At 56.6% G+C, this 21,896-nt stretch overlaps 1 protein-coding gene across 15 annotated transcripts in view; it reads right to left on the reverse strand.

Moving 5' to 3' along the window:
- Positions 1–14,629, reverse strand: part of EBF3 (EBF transcription factor 3) — a 126,971-nt gene extending 112,342 nt beyond the window's left edge. For 5 of the 15 annotated variants that reach the window (XM_027596734.2, XM_027596743.2, XM_027596738.2 and 2 more), the window contains exons 1-5: positions 5,134–5,822; positions 4,872–5,028; positions 4,445–4,508; positions 3,710–3,765; positions 604–677 (exon numbers count right to left, since the gene is read on the reverse strand). In XM_027596734.2, coding sequence (XP_027452535.1) covers positions 604–677; positions 3,710–3,765; positions 4,445–4,508; positions 4,872–5,028; positions 5,134–5,267 — 485 coding nt within the window. In that variant the 5' untranslated portion in view covers positions 5,268–5,822. Of the gene's footprint in view, positions 1–603; positions 678–3,709; positions 3,766–4,444; positions 4,509–4,871; positions 5,029–5,133; positions 5,824–6,839; positions 6,857–14,523 lie in introns of those variants that run through there. The other 10 variants (XM_035724312.1, XM_027596739.2, XM_027596744.2 and 7 more) reach the window with 5 other exon arrangements.
- Positions 14,630–21,896: the final 7,267 nt, after the last annotated feature.

Raw genomic sequence — 21,896 nt, forward strand, 5'->3', positions numbered from 1 at the left:
GCATTTTTATTTGCCATGTAGGGGTGAAAGTCTTGTGGTAGTTAGAAAAAAACAGGTGGGAAATTGCTCTTCTGACAGAGATCTCAAGGAACGCGCACACAATCTAACAACAATATGAACGATGCATCGCTGCTCTGGGGAAGAGGTTAACTGACAGAATCACAATCCAATTCTCACATACACGAGCTCTATAATAAGTACAAAGAGTTTCCTTTTTATCAATAACAGACAATTGTATATCTCAGGATACGAGTGTTTGAGAAGGAAGTAGTAAAATGATTCCGAGTGCTCTTTGACTCCCCCGGCATCGGGGACAGAGGCATCACCCAGGACCTGTTTTCATTTTTTGACTACACTGCCGCGACACGGCCAACATATTAATCCGCTCTGCTGAGCAGCCGGTCGCGTTGGGCGTCCTCACCGGGGTGGGGGAAATGAGAAGCGGCTCCTCGGTGGCCAGGCGCGCAGACTCCGGCCGATTGCATTTCAATCGATGCCCTACCCGAAGTTGGGCGGGGTGGTGGCGCCTGGATGCAGCGTCCTTTGTAGACGCAGCTGGCGCCGAGGCCACCCGCGCCCCCGCTGCCCGCGCCCGCCGCTCACCTGCACATTATCTCGTGGGTCAGCAGCACGCGACACATCTCCGGGTTCTTGTCCTGGCCCTCGTACACGATGGCCTGCGGGGGGGTGGGGGGGGGGACAAGCAGAGGCGGGGGTTACCCGGCGCCCGCGGCTTTGGCGCCCAATCGCCCCGGGCGCTGCGGGGCTGGCGGGCGGCAGGTGCACGGTAGGCACCGGGCGGCGTCAGGGCCCAGCCAGGCCACCCGCCCAGGCAGAGTCACCCCGGAGCGGAGCTAGGCCAAGGCAGTCTCCCGTCCCGGGCGCCCGCCAGGCCTGCGCCGGGCCTTGGAGTCCGGAGTGTGCCAGCCGGGCTGGGTCTGAGGCAGGAGGCGGCGGGGGGAGGGGGAGTAATAGAGAAGCCCAGGCCGGGGCGCAGGAAGCGAAGGGGCTCGGGGCTCCCGGGCCCCCTCGGCTGCCCGCGCCAGGCCGTGTCCTTGGGCCATTGTCTCCCCGGAGTTCCAGTCTGCGTGTTGGAAGCAGCCGACCAGAAGGCGCCGCGACTGTAGAAGCGGGGAGGATCCGCCGGGGCAGCAGTGTGCTCGTGCGGAGCCCCGCGCGCCCCGGCTGCTCCGGCCTTCCAGAGCCAGGTGCCTGCGGTGGGCCGCCCGCCCCGGCGCCGCGCGAGCCCGCCGGCCGCCCTGCGAGGCCCTGGGCGGCCGGGCTCCGAACGCGGCCCGGGGCCGGGGTGCTGCAGCCGCACGTGGCCGCGCCAGGCGCCCGCAGGAGTGCTCAGGGCCCCGGGGCGCCCGGGCCCGCGCGGCCACGTGCTCCCCGCCGGATGATATTTGGAAAGAAAGTGCTAATGGCCAATCTGGTGTTTATTTTGAAACTGCTAACAATGATTTTTCTCGGGTAAAAAGGCAGTGTCTGCGCACACGCTCGGGTGGGTTTTGAGCAGAGGCTCCGCCAGATGGTGCGAAGCCCTAGGTGCGCTCACGACCGCGCTCAGCCCGGCTCTGCCGCCCGGAACCCGAGCCGGGGGCCGCGGGCCGCCCGCACCGCCGCCTGCGCCAGCCCCACCGCCGGCCTCGCAGAAAAAGAAAAAAAGGGGGGAAAAGGTCACTGGGGGAGGGGCAGGGGGCGGGAGCCGCAAGTTCCCGGCAGAAAAATTCCACGGAAGGGGGAGGGGAGTCCCCCTCTCCAGTTCCCTCCCCCCACCGAAAATTATCTGGAAATTACTTCCAATCTCCTCGGGCACTTCTAACACTTTCCTCCACTTCCAGGCGGACAAAGCCCTTTCTCCAGAAAGCCTGAGGCTGCCCTCTGGGAAGAGAGAAGGGTCCCAGCGAGCCCCTCTCCCCCAGACTCCCTCCTGATCAGCTCGGAACCACAGAAGTGATGGGTGTCACCGCAGGCCAACGGGCCGCCTGGGGCTGCTGGGCGCTTGGCCGAGGCGGACACCAGCACTTCTGAGAGCTCGGCTTGTCCTCATATGGATCCCCGTATTTATATTTGATTTATTTTTTATTTTGTAGCACAAACAGAAATCCATAAACTGTCGGTTCAGCACCATTGACTCTTTGATCAGTTACTGGGCTATTTCTTTCCTCCCCCCCCCCCCCCACCAAATCCCGTCAGTGAGAGGAGATTAAATGCCTTTATTTTCAGCCCTGCTTCTGTTGCAAAGGTACATGGCTAAACGAACAATAAGAGTACACTTAAAACGAAGCCTCCTCCTCTAAGCAACAACAGAGAAACTTAGTGCTGCCTACATCAACCTCTTAATTAGACCACTGCGGCTTCCGACAACATTTAGCCCTTATATACAAAGGAAATAAAAGCACCCTGTCAAGGAGCAGCCCTAGTTCCAGAGGCTTCTATGGATCCGAGTGGAATAATTACTGAAGGGCACACGGCCTCCGTCTTTGTCAGAAACATGGTCGTTTACCTGTAAGATCTGTTTCACTCTGAGAGAAAACCACACTGTTTTACGCCGCAGCCGCAGACACTAAAATCCAACCCGCTTGTTGCCTAGGTAAGGACCAACTTTTTAAAGGGGAAGTAAAATCCAAAAACTAATTGCTGTGCACAGAGTGGGAAGCAAGGGAGCTGGGCTGCAGGAAGCACCAAGGAGTTCTTTTTCACTTGGCTCACAATTCTTAAAGTTAGCATCAAAAATGAAGGTGCTACTTTCATTTCTAAGCCCGAAGCCCACCTTGGAAGTATATGTTAAATCAATCAGTTGGAGTGGGTTTACTGTACACATTGAACTTTCCCCTCCCCCAACACTATTTTAAGAAAATGAGGGGGGGATAAAATTTTACCAGGACTACACAACACACCACCCAGTACAAAACCAGCCAGAGACTGCACAACGTCAAAAAGCAATGAAGCGCTTTTTCTGCACTTAATCACATTACTGATAGCCAATAGTTACCATCGGAAAAGTTGACCAAGACAGGTTAAATAATTTAATAAGGAACTGCTTCTAATTATGTTATTTACAAGGTATGACAGAGGGTGGGGGAGAGAGCAAAAGCTGCTTCCAGAGCAATGGACGGTTGTGGGTGACCTCTGGAGCTGGGAGTTTGAATTATGGAGAGGGGAGGCTGAGAGGTGAAGACGCACTAGCGGAGAACAAGGTGACTTTTCACCCCAACACATTTCACTTTTAAATCCAAATCAACGTCTCGCGTTACTAGACCATCACACTGGAAAGGAGAAAAAAATGAACTAATCAAGTCCAACTCAGTGGGCTTTGGAAAGGAGTTAGATGCCTTTGTTATAGAAAAAAAAAAATCAATGAAATGATTCCAAGCAGAGAGAGAAACATTTTAAAAAAATATACAAGAGAGGAAGTATCCTGAAATTTTTCTGTCAAATATTAATTAGCATAACTAATTAAGACAGAATTTTATCCCATCGCACGCCCCATCTAATGAAAGCATAGATGTCCTGTCCTAACGACAACATAAACTGTTTTACCCAACGCATCATTTATTCCAATAAATATGGAATTCTCATTAGCATGTCAAGGAAACTAGATGGAAAACAACTCCACCAGATCCATTTGTCAGTACCCCCATCTCAACCCCAGGACAAGCCAGCTGAGCAGCGCGGACTAGTGCGGAGGCTTGAACTTTCTCACCTGTTTGGTCATTGAATCTATGAGGCGAACATACAGATCCTGCTCCGTTCTGACTCCTGCAAAAAACAGGGACAAATTCTCATCAGGATTTTAGGGAGGGCACCTGGGGCACAGGAAGTCGGTAAATCAGGACTGCTGTGGGCGGTGAAGCAGCAAAACTTAGGCATGCCCTTTAAAAGGCAAGAAAGAGAACCCCAATCACGTCTCCTTCTCTTGGTTTCTTAATTAAGAACCTCAAGACTCTTAGGTTTGCACTGAAAGGTGCAACAAATTTGCCAGACTGAGAGCAGGCCTGGTTGCCACACCGGTGGGCCTATGTGCTCATTTATTTTTTAGAAAACAGAGCACCAAATGACTGAGAGTTTGAACTCTGTCTAATGTCTCTCGAGGATTTTTTTAAAAACTCGTGCACAGGAAGTAAGTTATGCTCCGTTTATGGAGCTTCCCCCATCTCAATAATTAACATTAATTTGCAAAATTGAAAAAAGTCCCTTAAAAGCGATGCTCTGCTGAAGCCCATATCGATACCCCTTTCTACTTTCTGCTTCAAGCCCCACCGGTTAATCATGTGAAGTGCCATCGACTTATTGATCGTTTATGTTTTGTTTTCCTTCTATGCCATGAGAAGAATTCGTGTTTACATCCATGTCATTTTAATCTCAAAATCTTTATGTCCTTTAGCCGTCTCGGGAAAGGAGCGCGGGCAGGGGCGGGCCGGCGGCGGCAGCCACTTACCATTGCTATACAGCAACTGGAGTTTATAGTGGATGCCGTTGTTTGTTTTCTCGTTGTTGGGCTCCTGAAAGGAACGATAAATAATTGCATTTAGTGTGATCGGTGTCCGGCGCGGCCGCCGTGCTCGGTCCCCCTCCGCGACCGAGGCCCCGTGGCCTCACACATGGCAGGAGTCCTAGCTCGGAGCGGCGCGCTGATGTCACTTTCCTGCTGGAAGCCCAGCGTCCTCCTCGCCCCGAATAAGTCCGGGGGCGCGGAGAAGTTGCGCAGCCCTCGGCGGGCCCTGGCGGCCGCACGTGGCGGCGGCGGGGGCGCCTCGCGGAGCGGTCCTAGCCGCCGAGGGGGGCACTCGGGGCCACCGCGCTTGGGCACCGCCTGCCTCCCACTTCTAGAAAGATGGAGGGTGTGATTGTATGTTTGCACTTACTTTCTCTTTCTCCACAAAGTCCACAAAAGCGGTCCTTTCGATCTCCACCGGCTGCCCCTGCCTGTCGTAGAGCGCCAGCACGAAGTGGAAGAAATTGGACTTCCGGAGGTTGGAGGGCGGCTGCTTCTCGAAGTGCGCCCGCGCCAGCCCCACGCCGCTGCGGGAGGAAAGAGACAGCGGCCCGGTGAGGCGCGCGGCGCCGGCCGGCTGCGGGGACCCGGCCGGGCCGGGGCCGGGGCGCGCGGGGGCGGCCGGTACGTACCTCTGGGCGGCCGTGTTGGCGTCCACCACCCCCGCCGTGTGCATCCACGAGCGCACCGGGTTCATGCCGCTGCCCAGCGGCTCCTCCTTCATGGTCGTCCCCCCGCGCGGAATATTCTCCTGAATCCCAAACATGAAAACTGCTGGCGGCGGCCGCAGCTCCCGGCCGAAAGCGCTTCCGCGAGCAGCGGCGCTCGGGGCTCGGCGGCAGGCGGCTGCCCTGGCCGCGCTCGCCCTGCTCGGCGCCTGCGGTCCGGCCCGCCGCCGGCTTCAGCCCGTCCCGGGCAGGCGCGACATACACCAGCGGCCGGGCGCTCCGGACGGCCGGGGGCGCGGAAGCGGCGGCACCGGCGGCCCCAGCGGCGGCGAGGGCGGCGGCGCTTCGGAGGAGCAGGACGCGGTGGCCGCGGACGCGGTTGTTGTTGTTGTTGTTTGCAGGCGCGCTCAACGTGGTGTCATCCTAGCCAGGCGGCGTCCGCGGCTGCAGGACACTGCGGGATCGCCCGCTTCTGGCGCGGCCCGCCTGCTCCAAAGACAAATAAACGGGGCAGTGAGTGCCGCGGCGCAGTCCCGGGCGCAGGCGGGGCGCGGCGGGGCCTGGAGCGGCGCGCGCAGCGGACGGAGGCGCACAAAACTCAGCCCTCTCTCCCCGAGGAATGGACCCTTTCCCGGGAGCCAAAACTCGAAGCCCCCGGGAGCGGCGCTGTCAGAGGGTGACGTCGGGGGGCGGCGCCTGCGCCATATATGGGAGCGGCCGCCCCTCGCCGCGCCCCTCGCCGCCGCCGCCGCCGCCGCCGCTGCCGCCGCGCTCGCTGACTGACTGCCTGACGGCGCCGCGAGCCGGCCCGAGCCCCGCGAGCCCCGCGAGCCCCGCCGCCACCGAGCGCCACCGAGCGCCGCCGCCGCCGCCCCCAGCCAGGCTCCACGGCTCCTCGCGCCCACCCGCAGCCCAGGAAGTTACTACTCGCCCAAATAAATCTCGAAATGAAACAAACAGCCTCTGCACGATTTTTGCTCGGCCCCCTGAATACCTCCTCCCCAAATCAGCCACACAGTCAAAACACTGTAGGGAGGAGGGGGTAAACTGCCCAGGCGCCCCCAAGTTGCCCAAATGCACGCAACAAACGCAAAGGGCCTCGGCTCGCCCTGGGGCGGCCCAAAGGGGAAAAGTGGGAAGAAGCACGCAGGCCGCAGGGAGGGGGCTGAAGGGGCAAGCAACCGACTGGGGATGGGGAGGGGGGACGGTGGAGGGGGCAGGGCTCCCTCGCCAAGGCGGGGCGCGCAGCCCAGCCTGGTTTCTAAACAGACCTAAGGCAGCTGGGGGGCCGGTCTGCCCTGTTCTGGGCCTCGCCGGGCGCCGGTGTTTTCTGCCCTAGGGGAGGCCACCGAGTGCCGGGCTGAGGACCCACGTCGGAGGCGGGCCCTGCCAGATGCTCTCTCTTTCCCGGTGGCCACGGGAGACCCCGTCCCCCGGCCTGTGCTTAAACGCGGCGAGTGACAAAGAAGGCTCCGGGCTCTCCGGACGGACAGGAAGCGCGCCCGGCCTCTCCGGCGACCCGGAGCCGGGTGTCCGGCTGCGCGCCCTGCTCGGTAGCTAGACCTCCCCGGCGCCAGCCTCTCTAAAAGCCGAGCGGACGCCGCGGGCGCCGGGGTCCTGCCCTCAGTGCCGCCGAGCCCGGGTGAGCGCGCGGCGCGCAGCTTCCCGACCTGGTTTCGAGGAATCGGGAGGGCAGCAGGGCACGGGCAACGCGTGGGCCCGGCGGCAGAGCTCCTGCAGCGGGGACTCGGAACCCAGGCGCGCTGCCCGCCCAAAGGACGTCTGCACGACACGGAGCAGAGACCCAGGGGACGCCCAGGAGCTGTCCCGGCACTTCCCTGCCGAGAGAAAGCAGGCCCTTTCGATTAAAACAAAACCAAAACAGGTTTCAGGGTGCAAGTGTGTCGCAGGGCACCCTTTTCCTGGCCGGTATGGGGTGGCACTCTCTTTTTCCATGAATTGGCAGTGTGTGTACGTTAATATTTTAATTATTCTGGAAAAATCAAAGTCCGATTTACGTTATCTGGGGACCCCCACGCCTCTTGGAAGGGGTGAGAAAAAAAAAAAAGATGTGTTGGAAAGCAATCTATTTTGCTGGTGTTGGGGGTTAATGACTATTGCCAAAGATAAGTGAATTATCAAAGCTGTTGCGCCAGTCCCATCTCAAAATCCATTACGGTGCCGGCCGTCTAATTAAATACGTAAGTATAATAAAATCATATTTTATGACTATTTGAGGGTAATGAGATTAGTCTTTAGAAGCGATCGCCACATATTAAAGATGCCACTGTCTATAGAATGTTAATAACCTTAAATCAAAGTGTATGGAAACTATTCACGATAAATTAAAAGAAAATTTCTGTATTCCTAGTAAGCCCAGAGCTTTCCACCCACCTCAGACTGAGTGGGGAAAGGACCACTTTCTTCGTGGAGGGACAATGCAAAATAAAGTTGGCCATAGGTGTAGGGTGGGGCTGAGAAATTGCTTTGTGTCTGCGTGTTTAGCTGCTTCGGGGGCTGACACAGGGCGAGCGGCCAGGCAAGCGTTATAGTCAGAATATGCAAAGTGCCTTTTCAGGAAAGAAGAAGTTGGAAATAGGAAACAATGCTTCCTTTGTAGCACACTTCCTAAAATGCCCAGCCCGCCTTGGAGGTGCCCCCTTCCTTGCGCTAACGAAAGTATCATGCTTAAAATCATTTACAGTATCTTTAATTCAGATTACACGCGCCAAGGCGATTTAAATCTGATTACCAAATTAGAAGGTTTAAAAACAAATCCTTCTAAATCTGATACTGTTGACTAAAGAGGGGAAAGAAGTTCTATAAGCCCATCACATAAGGTAACGATCCTGCCCCAGAAAGAAAAGGGGTTTTAAACCTTTTTGACAACAAATGCAGCTGCCCCACTATTTTGGACGATATTAAGCGAAAATGAATGCAAATCTGTGTTCAGCAGCCATCTGGCCCGAAATGGGGGAATCAGCTGCTCTCACAACAGGCTCGGAGGCTGAATCCATTTCAGCTCATTTTCTAGATCATCTGGTCCCGCACCCAAAGCGTGGAAAATACGGTCTTTATCATTCACCAACTTTATCTTTTTTGTCACTCCACTGCTGGCTCTGAGCTGCGGGCACAAGGACTGCCCGACCGGGCCGGGTCTCCACCCGGGCCTGCTGGGGAGCAGCCTGGGAGGGCAAGCCCTCACCCCCCACCTCACCCTACCCCAGATTTTCGCTTTAAGGAAGGGGGAACAGCGGCGGAAAGGAGCCAGGGACAGTGCACCCAGGCTGGGGAGGCGGAAGGGGACTGCAGGTCAATTCCTGGATGCCCTGAGATGCTGGGAGCGCTTCCCAGCACCGGCCTCCTCCCTCTGGAGTCCTGCTCCCGCCTCCCTCCCTTTCTGGGGAACTAGGGGCGCTCAGCGCCCAGGAAGGGGAAGCAGGGGGATGGGGAGTGGAGGGGGGAGCGGAGAGACAGGCTGACACTTTGGAAGTTGCGCAGGCAGGGCCGCTGGTCCAGCCTCCGCTCCCAGAGCGCTCCCAGGGGCCAGACAGACGCCCAGGGGCCGGTCCGGGCGGGGCCTGACCTTCGTTGGGAACCCCGCGGGCCGCGATGGCGAAGGCGACCGCTCAGGGCCCCGCGCTCAACGCGATTTGCACGGGTGGCCCTTGCGCCGCCGCCGCCTCTCCGCCGCCGCCGCCTCCTCCTCGGAGGGTGGGAAGTATTCCTTTTGTGCGGATTTACGGGGAGAGGCTTCAATGAGCCCCCTCACATTTGCATTTAAATAGCGGCATCAAGCGCTTCGCGTGCCACACACCAGTGGGCTCCCAGATGTCACGCCGGAGTCAGTCAGATGGCCAGTGCCCAGCTGTCCTCCCCACGTCGTGCCGGAGCAGGCAGTGACCTTAAAGAGACAGCGCCCGCCGCCCCTGGAGCCCTGTTCGGGGAGCGGCGTGCAGAGCGCAGGGCAGAGGCGGCGCTTGGCCGTTGACCCGCGGCACCACCCGAGGCCCAGCCGGGCGGTACGACCGACCAGGCAGCGTCCGCGCCCAGGCCCAGCCCGGCTTCCCTGCTGGCCGTGCAGCGCCCAGTGCCCCGGCCGCCGCGCGCGCCAAGCCCCTCCGCCCGCGTCCGCTACCCACTCGGGGAGGGCGAGGGGCCTTCCGCGAGCGCCAGGCGTGAGCGTCCCCCTGGTACCTCCCCAGTCCCAGGACCTCCACTGTTGCGTGGTGCAAGGCCTGGAGAGCGGGAGGCGAGCTGGTGCCAGTCTCAGAGTCATCCAGAAACTTGGACCAAGTTGGGGTCCCAGGGAGTGAGGCCAGCCGCGGAGCCCGCACCCGCCCAACGTTCAGCGTACTTTGTGAATACCCCATCTCACTCGCGGCCCACTCCGGGGAGCCAGCTGACCTCCCTACCAGCCTTCCAAAGAGTAATAAACTGCATTTCCGGCGTTGAGAAGCCCGGGCAGGGTGTTCCTGGAAGCCGAGCCCGCTGAGGCAACGGGGGGCGCGCGGGCGCGCCCAGGCGCAGCGCCCTCGAAGGGCTCGTGGTCTCAGGCCCAGGTTGCGCGCCATGACACTCAGCCCTCGAGAAAGGGTGAGAAGCCAATGCGCCAAAGGCCCGCAGTTCGCGTTCCCGCCGCCAGTGCCGAGTTGCAGGAGCGGCCCGCCCCCACGTCCTCCGCGCCCGGAGGTCACGCTCAGACTGCACCCGCTCCCCGGCCTCCAGCCCTACTCCGGCTCCGGCTCAGGACCCGGCGCTGCGCACAGGCAGGGGCCTGGGAAAGAACCCGAAATTGGAGAGCCAGACAGACCTTGGGCCCCGGCGGGAAGGAGGCCACAGGGGCCGGGAGGGCCAGAGAATAGGGAAATCCTGGGAACACACACCGGGAAAGTCCCGTGAACTGCGGGATAGGGTGGAACAGCCACGCACTCGCAGACCCTGCCCACCGCGAGTCAATGTCACGCGGCCCCTGAGTGCGTCCAGGGCTGGAACTTGTGCCGCGGGGTCACGCTCACCGGTGGGCCGCGGGGGACCGGGGAGGCAAGGGCTCCGGTCTCGGGCCACCCCATCCTATTAAACTGCGCACAATGGAGGTCGGGCCAGGTTTGGGTGGGTTTTCCTGGGCCAGAGAGAGCGCCTTCGCCATCTCAGGGCAGAGACAGAAGCCGCGGGGCCCTCAGGAGTCATGTGGAGAACTGAATCCAAGCCAGGCCGCGCATCCCGCCTGCCCTCGGAGGCAAGTAACTGGGCACCTCGCCCAGGACACACGGGGCGCCCCAACGGGCTCCTCTTGCCTCTGCTAGAAGGGGGGAGGCCTGGCTGGATTCACAGGTAAAAAGTGAACACTGAAGGGTCTCAGACCCCGGTTCTCTGCATCACCCTCCCCCCTACCATTCGTCATCCTGTAAGGTTAAGATTGGTGAAGCCCGACCCCTGAGTACCGAAAAAGGCTCAAATCTCCAAGCTAGAATATGCAGGCGCCTCCGAGTGTCTAAGCGGCCAAGTTTGACAAACAGCGCCTCCTGGGGTGGGGAGAGCAGTGTCGCCGCGCAGCCAAGAGCCAAGCCGCCGAGGCTTCCACCTACCCCAGGGCAGGTGGCTGCCGAGCCTCCCTGCCCGGCCTACCAGCTGCACCGCGGCTCCTGCGCATCGCGCCCACCTAGGCCCCGCTGACCCCGTGAACCTAGGAGCGCGCGGAAACGTCCACCCAACGCCTGGTCCTGACTGCCGCCCACGTGTGTCTGCAAAATCCAGGCCGAGCCCGGCACCCGCACCAAGGCCAGGGCAATGAGCGCCGCGCCCACGCCCTTGCTGACGAGAAACGTGCGCTCCAAGTGCCCGGCCCCGCGGGGGACAGCGGACGCGACCCGGAATTCTCTCGACCCTCTCCCTGGAAAACCCAGAGCTCTCCAAGCTGGGCGGAAAACTCCGGGGCGCACCTCGGTTCCTGCTGCGTGCGAAATTAGAAAGGAAACAGTTAATTACTGTCTCCTTGTCCTGACTTTTCTCTGGTTCCTTCGGTCACTTTGGCTGACCCCACCATTCTGAATCTGCCTTGGAGGCTCTTCAGCCACAGCGAGAATCCCAAATGAAACACTCTCATTCTGCGAGCTGGGTTTCTCCCAACGCACCTTGCAATCTTAAAGGTTGCCCCTCCGCAAAAAGCTTGGGAGGAGCACCTGAGCTGGGAAAGACAGCTGGTGCGTGGCGGGGTCCCTCGGACCCGAAAAGGCGCAGCGATTTAACAACGAGCTGGAGTTTCCGGAGCTGCGTTCAGCGGCGCCCTAAGGCAGTCGGGCAGGATGCGCGGGAGCCAGCGCCCAGGACGTGGATTCTGCGCCCACCCGCCCCCGCCAGTTGACAAAGCAAACTTTCCCCTGAGTAGTTTCTAGATCGAACAGCGCACAGAGTGCGCCAATCAACACCTAAACAGACCCAAACTGTAGAAACACGGATCGATCAGATAATTTCAAATATTATAATTGGCTTTAATTAAACACACTGCGTTCTAATTAACTCTGAAATTTTAGCATGCTTTGGGACACTGGTGTCTGATTTGATATTGTCGGTCCAGATGTCCTAATAAAATTCAATTCTCCACTCAAGACTTCAATATTCACTAAGAACAAAATGCAAATTAAATGTAAAACCTAAAGTATCGCCAAAGGTATAATCAAGAAAGGTGTCTCAAAACTTCTCACTTTTTATTACGCAGTAGTTAAAAAATGCAGATTACATCCTAACAAGACCTCTCCAGCACACCATAAATCTTAACTCTTTCCTGGGAGGGGGTGGGGTGCCCTGCCACTGGCTTAAATGTAAAGGAGGGGGATAACCAGACCCCATGAAAGAACTGAACACCTTCATCTGAAAGCTAACGGAGCGCAAAAGTTCGCCAATGAAATTCTGGCTTGAAATGGGTTTGCCAAAACTGGCAAAGGAGTTGGGGTGGTAGAGAGCCAAGGGGTGGGGGTGGGCGGATTGGCATGGGATCAACGTCCTCCTCTGCAGTGACACTCGCCCACTCCTCGGCCGCACCTTAACGGGGTGTGTACACATCCGTTCCTGTGCGCAAAAATGGGTTGGTGGGTGACAGCCGCCTGGCCTGGTCAGTCCACCCGGGGAATTATCTCAGCTGTAGGGACCGCGACGACGAGGCTGGGAGGGACGGGAGAGCACACTACCCTTGGACAGAAATGTGTCAACCCCTCCTCCCTTCCCGCCTGCACAAACCCTTTCACCCACGTTCGCGCGACTTCTAAGTGATCCAAGCTGGCGGACGGTATCGAGCGGCGCGTGGCAGCGGGATGGCCCCTCCGGGTAAGCCGGGCGCAGGCCATGCGGGGGGTGCGCCTTTGGTGACACATTTGGCAGAGACGTGATTCTTTACCAATCCGAGGGTCTGCTAAATTTACAGCCCAGAATGAGCCCTGTTAAAAGGAAGCTATTCTCACATTAAACATGTGTATGTTTTCCATACTAATGGAGTCACTTAAAGCTGTTGCTAATTTAACTTTTTAAAAAGGCCACACTGTGGAAATTTGCATTTTCTTTAGGATATTGAAATGAAGAGAAAACTGCTGGGCGGCGAGGCTGCCCAGGGCATAGCTAGGGGCCATGCAGAAATAAAAACAGATAAAGAAAAGAAGAAAGAAAGAAACCCGCTTCTCTTCTAGACTATTAATAAGCAATTTGTCCCGCTGAAATTTACATTGCAAAGCGGAGCGCGCCGGCAGCCGAGGCGGCTGGGCTGGCGCAGGCTCAGGCGGTGTACCCCGCGCGGGGCGGGGGCAGCCTCTGGGCCGTCCTGGCCGCCCCCGGGGGTGATCTATGGGCAGCTTGGAACTTGGTGTCCTTGCCGCCGCACGACCGACCCTCGCCCGCATCCACGCGTGTCTGCACGCCAGTGCCCCGCCTGGGCCGCGCGCCCGGAGAGCGAGGACTGGGGCTGCGCGGTCGCCACCAGGCCCGCCGCAGCCAGACTGGGGTCTCTCGAAGAGAACCCCTCCGCTCGCAGGAACGTCCCGGGCTCACTGACCCCCCATCTGCCCAGGCCTTAAATTTAAAATGCCAACAATAAGCTTCATTTTTTTTCCTGCCGAGCCGTGCTGCCCGGGCCCAAGTCAACTGCAAGTGCGGAGCCCCGAGCTCCGCGCCCGCCCCGCGCCCCCCGCCTGCTCCCCCGCCCGCGCGCGCCCGGCGCAGCGCGGCTCGCGAACCTAGCGTGGGGCCAGGGCGCCATCTACGGGCGCCGCGCGGCTCCGGGCGCCGCCGCTGCCTCCCGCTCGCCTTCCAGAGCCCGCTCCTCCTCCCGCCGCCGCCCGCGCTCGCCCCGCGCCGGCTCAGCCAGGCCTGCCACTTACCGCAATTACGCGACGCTCCCCGCGCCGTCTTGCTTATGAAACATGGATTGCTAGTTATGCGAACTTTTAAGCACTATATTAAACTTTCGAAATGAAGGCGCTCTCCTGCCTCAGATTTTTAGGCACGATTAAAAGATATGAAATGTAAAGATAATGCAATTTGATTTGTTAGTCTAACTCTGCGATTTGAGACTTGATGTCCCCAAAGACCAAGCGAGTTTTCCCCTTTATTTATTTTTATTAAAACATCAATCTACGCTGGAGCTGGGTGAACTCGGTTTCACCTGGAGAACATAAAATTCTCCATACCAGAGAAATAAGCACCTTTCATAAATCAGCGGTATTCCTGACACATCGATCAATTTTTGGTTGTTAATCCGAAAGGAGGAGTTTTAATTGCTTCCTGCGTTCTCTTCCAGGCACCTCGGCATTTCGACCTTTCCCTCCCTCCCTCCAAGGGTCTCACTTTTGTATGAAGGGGAGGGGCGGGGATTGAAAAATCCCGGGTCCTTCTACTAAACCCCCGGAACCCCCAATCTCCGCCTGCGCCCGTGCGCACCTCCCCCGCGCCGAGGGCCCTCAGCCCGCGCTCACCTCCCCGCTGTCGGGCCAGGAGGAGCGCGGGCAGAGCCCCCCCAGAGCCCGAGGGCCTGCCCAGGCAGTGCTCGCCGGCCGACAAAACGCTGCCAGGACGCGGCGCAAAAGTTCACTGCGAGGCCAGGCCCCAGAGCGCCGCCCAAGGTCCTGGGCTCCCGCAGCCCCAACCCCGCCGCGCTTGCCTCCGCCAATGCCCCCGACCGCGCCCCCCACGGGCGAGCAAGAGCGCACCCGGGAGGGGGATGGCGCAGTCGGCGCAGGCTGGCTCCCCTGCGCCCAGCGCCGGGCCCGCGGCGCGCCAAGTTCAACTTTGGTGGCCGGTGGCCTCTGGGGGCCGCAGGCTGGGGCCGGGAGCCCCCGACGGGACCGCGAACAGTCCCCGCGCGCTTACCTGCGCCGCTCATTCGACGGGCGTCGCGGGGCGCCCTGGCCGCGAGGTGGCGGCGGCGCCAGAGGTGGGCCGGGAGGGTGTGCGGCCCGGCGCCTTCCCACGTTCCCACTTCCCACCCTCCCGGGAGAGCCCACGGGCCCGGCCGCGAGCGCGTCAGTGCGCACGCGCCGCGCTGCCTTCCACCGCGGGAGGCGGTGGCGCGGCGGGCGGGCGGGGGCCGGGCGGTGGCGCAAGAAGGTGCCCGCAGGCGGCCCCGTGGCCCGCCCCCGCCGTGCCCCCGGGCCGCAGCTGCGCCCCACTCTCAACACCGTGAGGAGGGACCTCCAGGGCGCCCCCCTGGGCCGGGCGCGGGGCCCCCACGGGGAGGCCCTTCGCTAGGACCGGAGCTCCGCTCCTTCTTCCAGGGCCCAATGGCTTTGGTGACCCCTGGCCAAGAGAGCGCGCCAGACCCAGCGAGTAGACACCTGTCCCTAAGCGCGTATCCCAGGCTCGGGTTGGCCCGAAGCCGTCGGTGTAGAACTCCTGCACTCTCCCAAACAGAGGATGGCACGCGTCCGCCTGGGCCTTTTTGGTAATGCTGGGTGAGGGGACAGCTTCCTTGGAGTCTGGATGCTAATAATCTAGTGGGAAGCGCTCAAATGCCAGGTGGTTACAGTGAAATGGGGCCAGGCAAGAGCTCTCCCACAAAGAGAGGAGGGCTGGGATTCTCCAGATAAAGCCACTGTGCAAGAGAATAGAATTAGATACCTGGTCCCATGAGCTGACTGTGGCGTTCAGGGCAACGTCAGCTGACTCCGCCACCCCCGGGAGAGGATGAGCCCAAGCGGCCTTGACCACCACACTCTGCCTTTGCTGTCACCCAGGAAATGACCAGATGTGAGACCTTTGCCATTAACATCTGGAGCTGCTGCTGAAGGCAAGAACAGGGGTCCCGCAGGCGTGTCCGCATCCCTGACCTGCTGGCTGGCTGGCCCTTGGGTTGGAAGAAGCTGACTTTTTTTTTTTTTTTTTTTTTAAGATTTTATTTATTTATTTGAGAGAGAGAGAGTGAGAGAGAGTACACGAGAGGGGGTAGGGTCAGAGGGAGAAGCAGACTCCCCACTGAGCAGGGAGTCTGATGCGGGACTCGATCCCGGGACTCCAGGATCATGACCTGAGCCGAAGGCAGTCGCTTAACCAACTGAGCCACCCAGGCGCCCTAAAGAAGAAGCTGACTTTTAACCAAGGTGGCTGGCTCCAGGCCCTGTGTCCCTACAGTGACTGCTTATTTTTCTAGTATACCCCTTTGCTGAGAACCTAGTACTATCTCCTACTAATTCTTATCTACCTGCTTCCTCAAGACCTAAGTGCAATGTAGATCCCCGGATAAAGACGACTTTCCTGTAGCCAAGTTTGTCTTCAAAAACAGAAAGCACCAGTGGGTCAGAATTGGACTTTCACCATCAACAATGCATTGCTTTTTCTCCCCTGTTTCATGCTCCTAGATTTGTTTTGTTCTCTTTATTTCAACCTTTTGTAGTGAAATTTGAATGTGCTGAATCATGAAATCTTACTGGAAGGGAAAAGTTATTTTTGGCCATTTATTTAGTAAAAAGCACTCTAGAGAATGCAACCCAGAAATGTACTTTATTATGATAGCTTAATGTAAGAAAAGAACTAAATAAGGAATATTTCCCCTTTGTCATCTTCACTTGGGAATCATTTTTAATGTGAGCCAGCATGAAATCATTTAAGCAATATGGAATATTTTAAGATATAAAATTACCCATGTTTTTAATAGCAGCTCACATGTATTGAATGTTATGTGCTGGGCACCCAAGACAGGTGGGAAAGTTAAAGGACATGTCCCGGTCATACTACCAGGAAGCTGGGACTCCAACCCCACTGCTGGACTCCAGAACTGCGGCCATTACGTGGTTCAGCCCCATGTGGCTTCAGAGGCGAAGGATGGGGAGGTTAGATGTCTTAAAGTCACTTTGCATGCATGGAGCCCTGAAATGGCCTTTGCTAACTGTGCCCAGATAGGATGTGGAATGGCAAGAAAGAGGCCAAGGGGATGGGGAGGGTCCCTCTAATGTTGGGTTGGTGAGCCTTGCTTCTCCAACCCTCCTCCTCTGCAATTTTACCTGCCCTCCAAAGGTGCCATCCTGGGCCTCCTTTCTCCAAATGCTCCTAGAGAATGGAGACCTGGCCTTACTCTTGGTAGATCCTTGAGGATTTCTTTTCTTTTCTTTTCTTTTTACGGGAATGAGAAATGAATGGAGAACATTTAGTCATGTAGGTAATTTGTTCCTGATCAAAGGCCTGGGAGAGGAATGGCACTGGTCACATAAGTTCATGAAGGAAATGACATAATCAGATGGGACAGTTTGAGAAAACCCATCACTTCTATGGGAAAGAGCTCGGCCATTGACCCGTTGACAGGAGACCCATGACCTCACCTTCATATACAAACAGCGCAGAGTTATTCTGAAGTAGGAATAATCACTGACTTTCTCCCTGCCTCCCTGCCACTTACGGGATACGGTGATTGCTGCCCCCTTCACTGCCCTCCTTTGTCCCGCAAGCATTCATGTAGGCTGGGGCAGGCTGTGCTCAGCAGCGAACAAGGCCCTGCTCTCACGGTGCTTGAGGTCCAGCCCATGGAGTGCGAGGACTCAGCTCTGAGATGTTTGCGACAGGAAAGGCTTCGGTACATGTAACAGGCACATAAAAATCAATGTCCATCTCATCATCTGTCACTGTCCACATGTGTATGATCTGTCACTGGCCTCTGTACCCAGAAACAAATTCACAAACATCAATATTCAAACCTGTTTCAATATTTACTTTTATCTCTTTGTCCATAAGAAGCAATGTGCCTTGTGGTCCCTACTAACCAGCCAACATTTTAAGTGTGAGGCGAGGTGGGACTTTACCAATGCCAAATTAGCACTAGTCCAAGGGTGCAGAGGAATGGAGGGGCCCCATTGCAGAAATTCAGCAGAGGTAAAACTTGGTCACCTAATCCAGGGGTGAGAACTTAATCCTGGGCATTTTCAGAGGACAAAAGGTTTCAGCAATTCTTTGCTTTATTTGCTGACCTATTGTATGAAACACATCTGTACGTGTATTCCCCCTGTGGGAAACTCCTGACCTTGGGACTCACCTGTTCTCTTCATCTGGTTGATGAGTTCTTAGCAAGGAGCTGGACACAGCATGCAGGATCAGCAAATAATTGTTGAATTCATACAGATGTGATTCAACCTTAGAGAGTTGGTACTGTGGAAAGTTTCAAACACACACCCAAGTTGATAGACCAGGAAGACAAAATTGGCTCTTCTGCTCAGAACATTGTAGTCCCTCCACATTTCTTCTTGCCTGTAAGGAAAAAAATATTTTAATTAAAATGGCAACTGATTTGGTCAAATATGCCATGACCTGCTTCATGACATTTTTGCTCTTGCATCCCAGTGGAGTAAACTGGGTGAGAGTAACAAAGGAAACTACCCACTGTCCACAGAAGACAGCCAGGAAAAGCCACTTGTGGGATGCGGGTGGGAAGCGAGACCTGGGCCGTGGTGAGCAGCTGTCCACGTGATAACAAGCCAGGCCAGGGGTGATGGGAACCAGCTTCCTGGGGCCTTTTGTGTTGGCCTGGGATGGTGGTTCCAGGATGAAACCCACCCCTCCAGTTTGTGGAGATGGCAGACTGCTTTCCCGAGACTCGATTCAAGCAACTCGATTCAAGACTGTTTTCAAGGTGTGAAGGGAGGCATTTGGGGTGACTCTGCGAGACACCCTGGCCCTCCACAGCCCCCACCACTGGTGTTCAAGGGAATATGATGGCGGTTCCGTCCTACAATCATTCACGAAGAGAAATTCTAGGGTTGTTCTAGGCCCACAAAACATAATATTTGAGAAAGACTGAGATGCATATGTTGATGGGGGGAAAAACATCCTGTGATCCCTGAGGCCTGTTTTCACCCTAACATATGTATATCCAACTCTTTATGTTTTCAGTATAGGCCTCTATATTTTCATTTCTTATTATTCTATTGACCTAAAGCCTTGAAAGTCAACTCTTTTAAACCTATGACATGTGAATTACACCTCATTTCAGAAGAACACTTTAGTCTAAATACAGCGGCTGGTGCACGAAATGGTTGCCTAAGGCCGGGACTTGCATGCAGGTAGTTCGCCCAGAAGAGCTGGGGAGGGAGTCGGGAGGCAGGGAGGGTATGGAGGCTAAGCAGAAGATGGCCTGACTGTGTGACCCTGCAGACCTTCCCATCACAAAGTGGAACCAATCCCCTTGCCCACCCTTTGATTTTGAGTTGGGCTGCATGACTTGCCTTGGCCTCTGGATGTTAGCCATCCTGTGGGATGTCCCCACTTCTGCTTTTTGTGCCTCTGTCTTCACTGTAGGAACAGACCCAACCAGCGACTGTTATGGAATGGACACGTGGCACGGAGCCCAGTGGCCCCGCCAACGCCGTCCTGAACCAGCCGGCAGCCAGCTGACCCACAACAGGGGAGAGAGCCCACCAGGATCAGCAGAGCCATCCAGCCAAACCGCGGCAGGTGGCAGATGTGTGAGAGCCCAACCCACACCAGAGTCACCTCTCTGCTATGGTGTAGGGCGGCTGGTTATGCAGCATTATGTCGCATAACCCAGAAGATGGCTTCAGTCTGGTCCCTCAAGACACTCAGAGTGTAAGTTAGTCTCACAGTTCTCCTGCCCAAGGTGAGGGAGCCGGCCTTTCAGATTCCTGCGGCCAGTCGTCCCTGGCTAAAAGGCTACCTGGGGAGACATGACTTCTCTGACCCTTCCAACCTGCTCGGCCTGTAGCAAAGCTTCATATTCATTTACACTTTGGAGTCCATTGCAAAATCTACTTGGTAAAGAAGCTCAGATGCTCAAGACCTGGGAAATGAACAGAATTTCTAATATCCAGTGATCATGCCAAGATTGGAGATGTAGAGGCAAGCAGTGTTCTAGCTTTCTTTTCCCGTGCCCATTAAGAAGAGAGAACAGGGGCGCCTGGGTGGCTCAGTCAGTTGAGCGTCTGCCTTCAACTCAGGTCATGATCCCAGAGTCCTGGGATCAAGCCCCATGTCGGGTTCTCCACTCAGCCAGGAGCCTGCTTCTCCCTCTCTTCCCTGCTTGTGCTCTCTCTCGCTGTCTCTGTCGCTATCTCTGTCTCTCTCTCTCTCAAATAAACAAGTAAAATGTTAAAAAAAAAAAAAAAAAGAAGAAGAAGAAGAAGAAGAGAGAACAAGCCATGCATCCATGACTCAAAGAAAGTGACATCAGGTGTTCTGGCAAGGACCCAGCCAAGCCCACCCAGATATCTGACCTACAGAACTGTGAGATAGTAAATGGGTGTTTTTTAAAACCACTAAATTCGTGGCAATTTATTACAGCAACAACAGACAAGGAACACACCCACCTTTGCCGCCTGGAGGCCGATGCTCATCGCTTAAGCTGTGTGTCGGTCAGTTTGGCTGCGGTGGTGCTGCTGACCTTCCCCAGTACAGTTACACAGGCAGCAGCCATGCTTCCTCACACGCGCACCTGCAGGTTGGCTGGGGCAGCTGTGTTGGCTGGGCCCTGCTGGTTGCGCACAGCTAGGTGTGGCCCCAGACTGCAAGTTCTGTTCAGGTCAGCTCTTCAGCTCTCTCATCTTCTGGGACCAGCCAGCCCTGGGCATGTGCTTCTCAGGGAAGGGAAGAATTGGGACGGGAACTGACAGTAGAACCCTGAGAAGTGTGTGTGGACCCCCAAGTCCTTTGGTGCTGGAGCCCTGAGAAGGACAGGCACATTCTCCTGGGTCCTGGGCTCCTTTGTCCATCATCCCATACCCTCCAGTAGGCATACAAAGCCAGCTCTGGCTTTCAGAGGGGCCACCCCCCCAAATGTGGTTTGATCTCTAGAGATGGAGGCCCCTGGCTCTGTCCCGCTTGGTCTTGTACCTCCCCTTCTGCCTGTGACTTCACCCCAGACTTTATTCCTGCACCTTACCTGCAGAGGCCCCCCTCCAGCTGCTAGGCATGCCCCATGAAAGAGAGAAGGACCAGCAAGTGGGCGTGGGGCCAAGGCAGGATGCCCTGCAAGGATGGGCCCCAGAGTAAGCAGGCAGAGCAAAGAGTTTGGCCTCCAAAGAAAGGTCTGGACATTGTCTTGGTGATAGGACAAATTGATAGGAGTGTCTTTGTTACTCATGAGCCCTCACCACATCTGATAGTTTGTGCTAATGGGATGACTAAGGTAGGTGCTGGCTGTGCCAGAAAAAGCAGCCATGGGATTAGAGGGTGGGGGCTGGGGGCCTCAGGGTATCAGCCCAGCCTCTTGGGGGAGGGGAGCTAGAGCTGGAGCTGGAGTTCAACCACATGGGCAAATCAATCAATGGAGCATACCTGTGTAATGAAATCTCAGTAACAGCTCTGGACACTGAACTCGATGGGCTTCCCTGGTTGGCAGTACTCAGTGCTTGTTGTCACACATTGTGACTGGAGGGGTAACACTGTCCAGGACTCCATGGAGAAAGGAAGACCAAAGCTCTGTGTTTGGATGCCTCCCAGATTCCACTGTATGCACCGTCCCCTTTGGCTGGTTCCACTCTGATGCTTTGCCTGTAATAACTATGGGTATGATAGAGGTTACCATGAAATGAGCAGTATCTCTGACCATAAGGGGTCCCCCTTCCTGATCATGATCCAGGCAGGAGCCATAGGCTATCTCAGCAGAACTGCAGATGGGCCGACTTGTTTTCTAGGGGCTCCTTGGCTCCAGGTTGGCCACAGGCTGCAGCAGACCTAGTCTGGAGGTCTGGAGGCACTGCCAATACCTAGGGAAAAGGCTACCCAGCTGCTGAGCCTTACAGTGGGGGAGGAGATGCACATCAGCCCTATCAGGATGCTATGCATGATGAAGAGGTTGCAAAGGTCGAGAGGAAAGACGCCCCCAGCACTCATCCCTATCTGTCCCTCCTGCTGGTTGGAGAACAGCTCCAGACAGGCCCTGTGTGTCTTGTGCTTACTGCCTCCAAACCCCCAACACCTAGCAGAGTGCTGACGGCCTCCAATTCATATACCTTCAATTTAGCAACTCCTGACTACCTTAAAAATCCCAGAGAGAGTTCAGATTGGTCTGGGTTGGCTCACATAACCAGTCACAAACTAAGTATGGTGATGCCAGGAGGATGGGATCCTTTGCCAGGTCAGCATCCATCCCAAAACTGCCTGGTGAGGAGTGGACCCAAAGGAAAGGATGCAGGGCAACGAGATGAGTCCACCACAGCAAATTGGGGGCTTTGCCCCTCGATGAGCCTTGAGGTGTCTTTCAATACAATTCTGTTATTCAGTTCTGGCTACAGCAGCTGCTATGGGGG

Source organism: Zalophus californianus, chromosome 15 (genome assembly GCF_009762305.2).
Source record: "Zalophus californianus isolate mZalCal1 chromosome 15, mZalCal1.pri.v2, whole genome shotgun sequence".
Classification (NCBI taxonomy): domain Eukaryota; kingdom Metazoa; phylum Chordata; class Mammalia; order Carnivora; family Otariidae; genus Zalophus; species Zalophus californianus.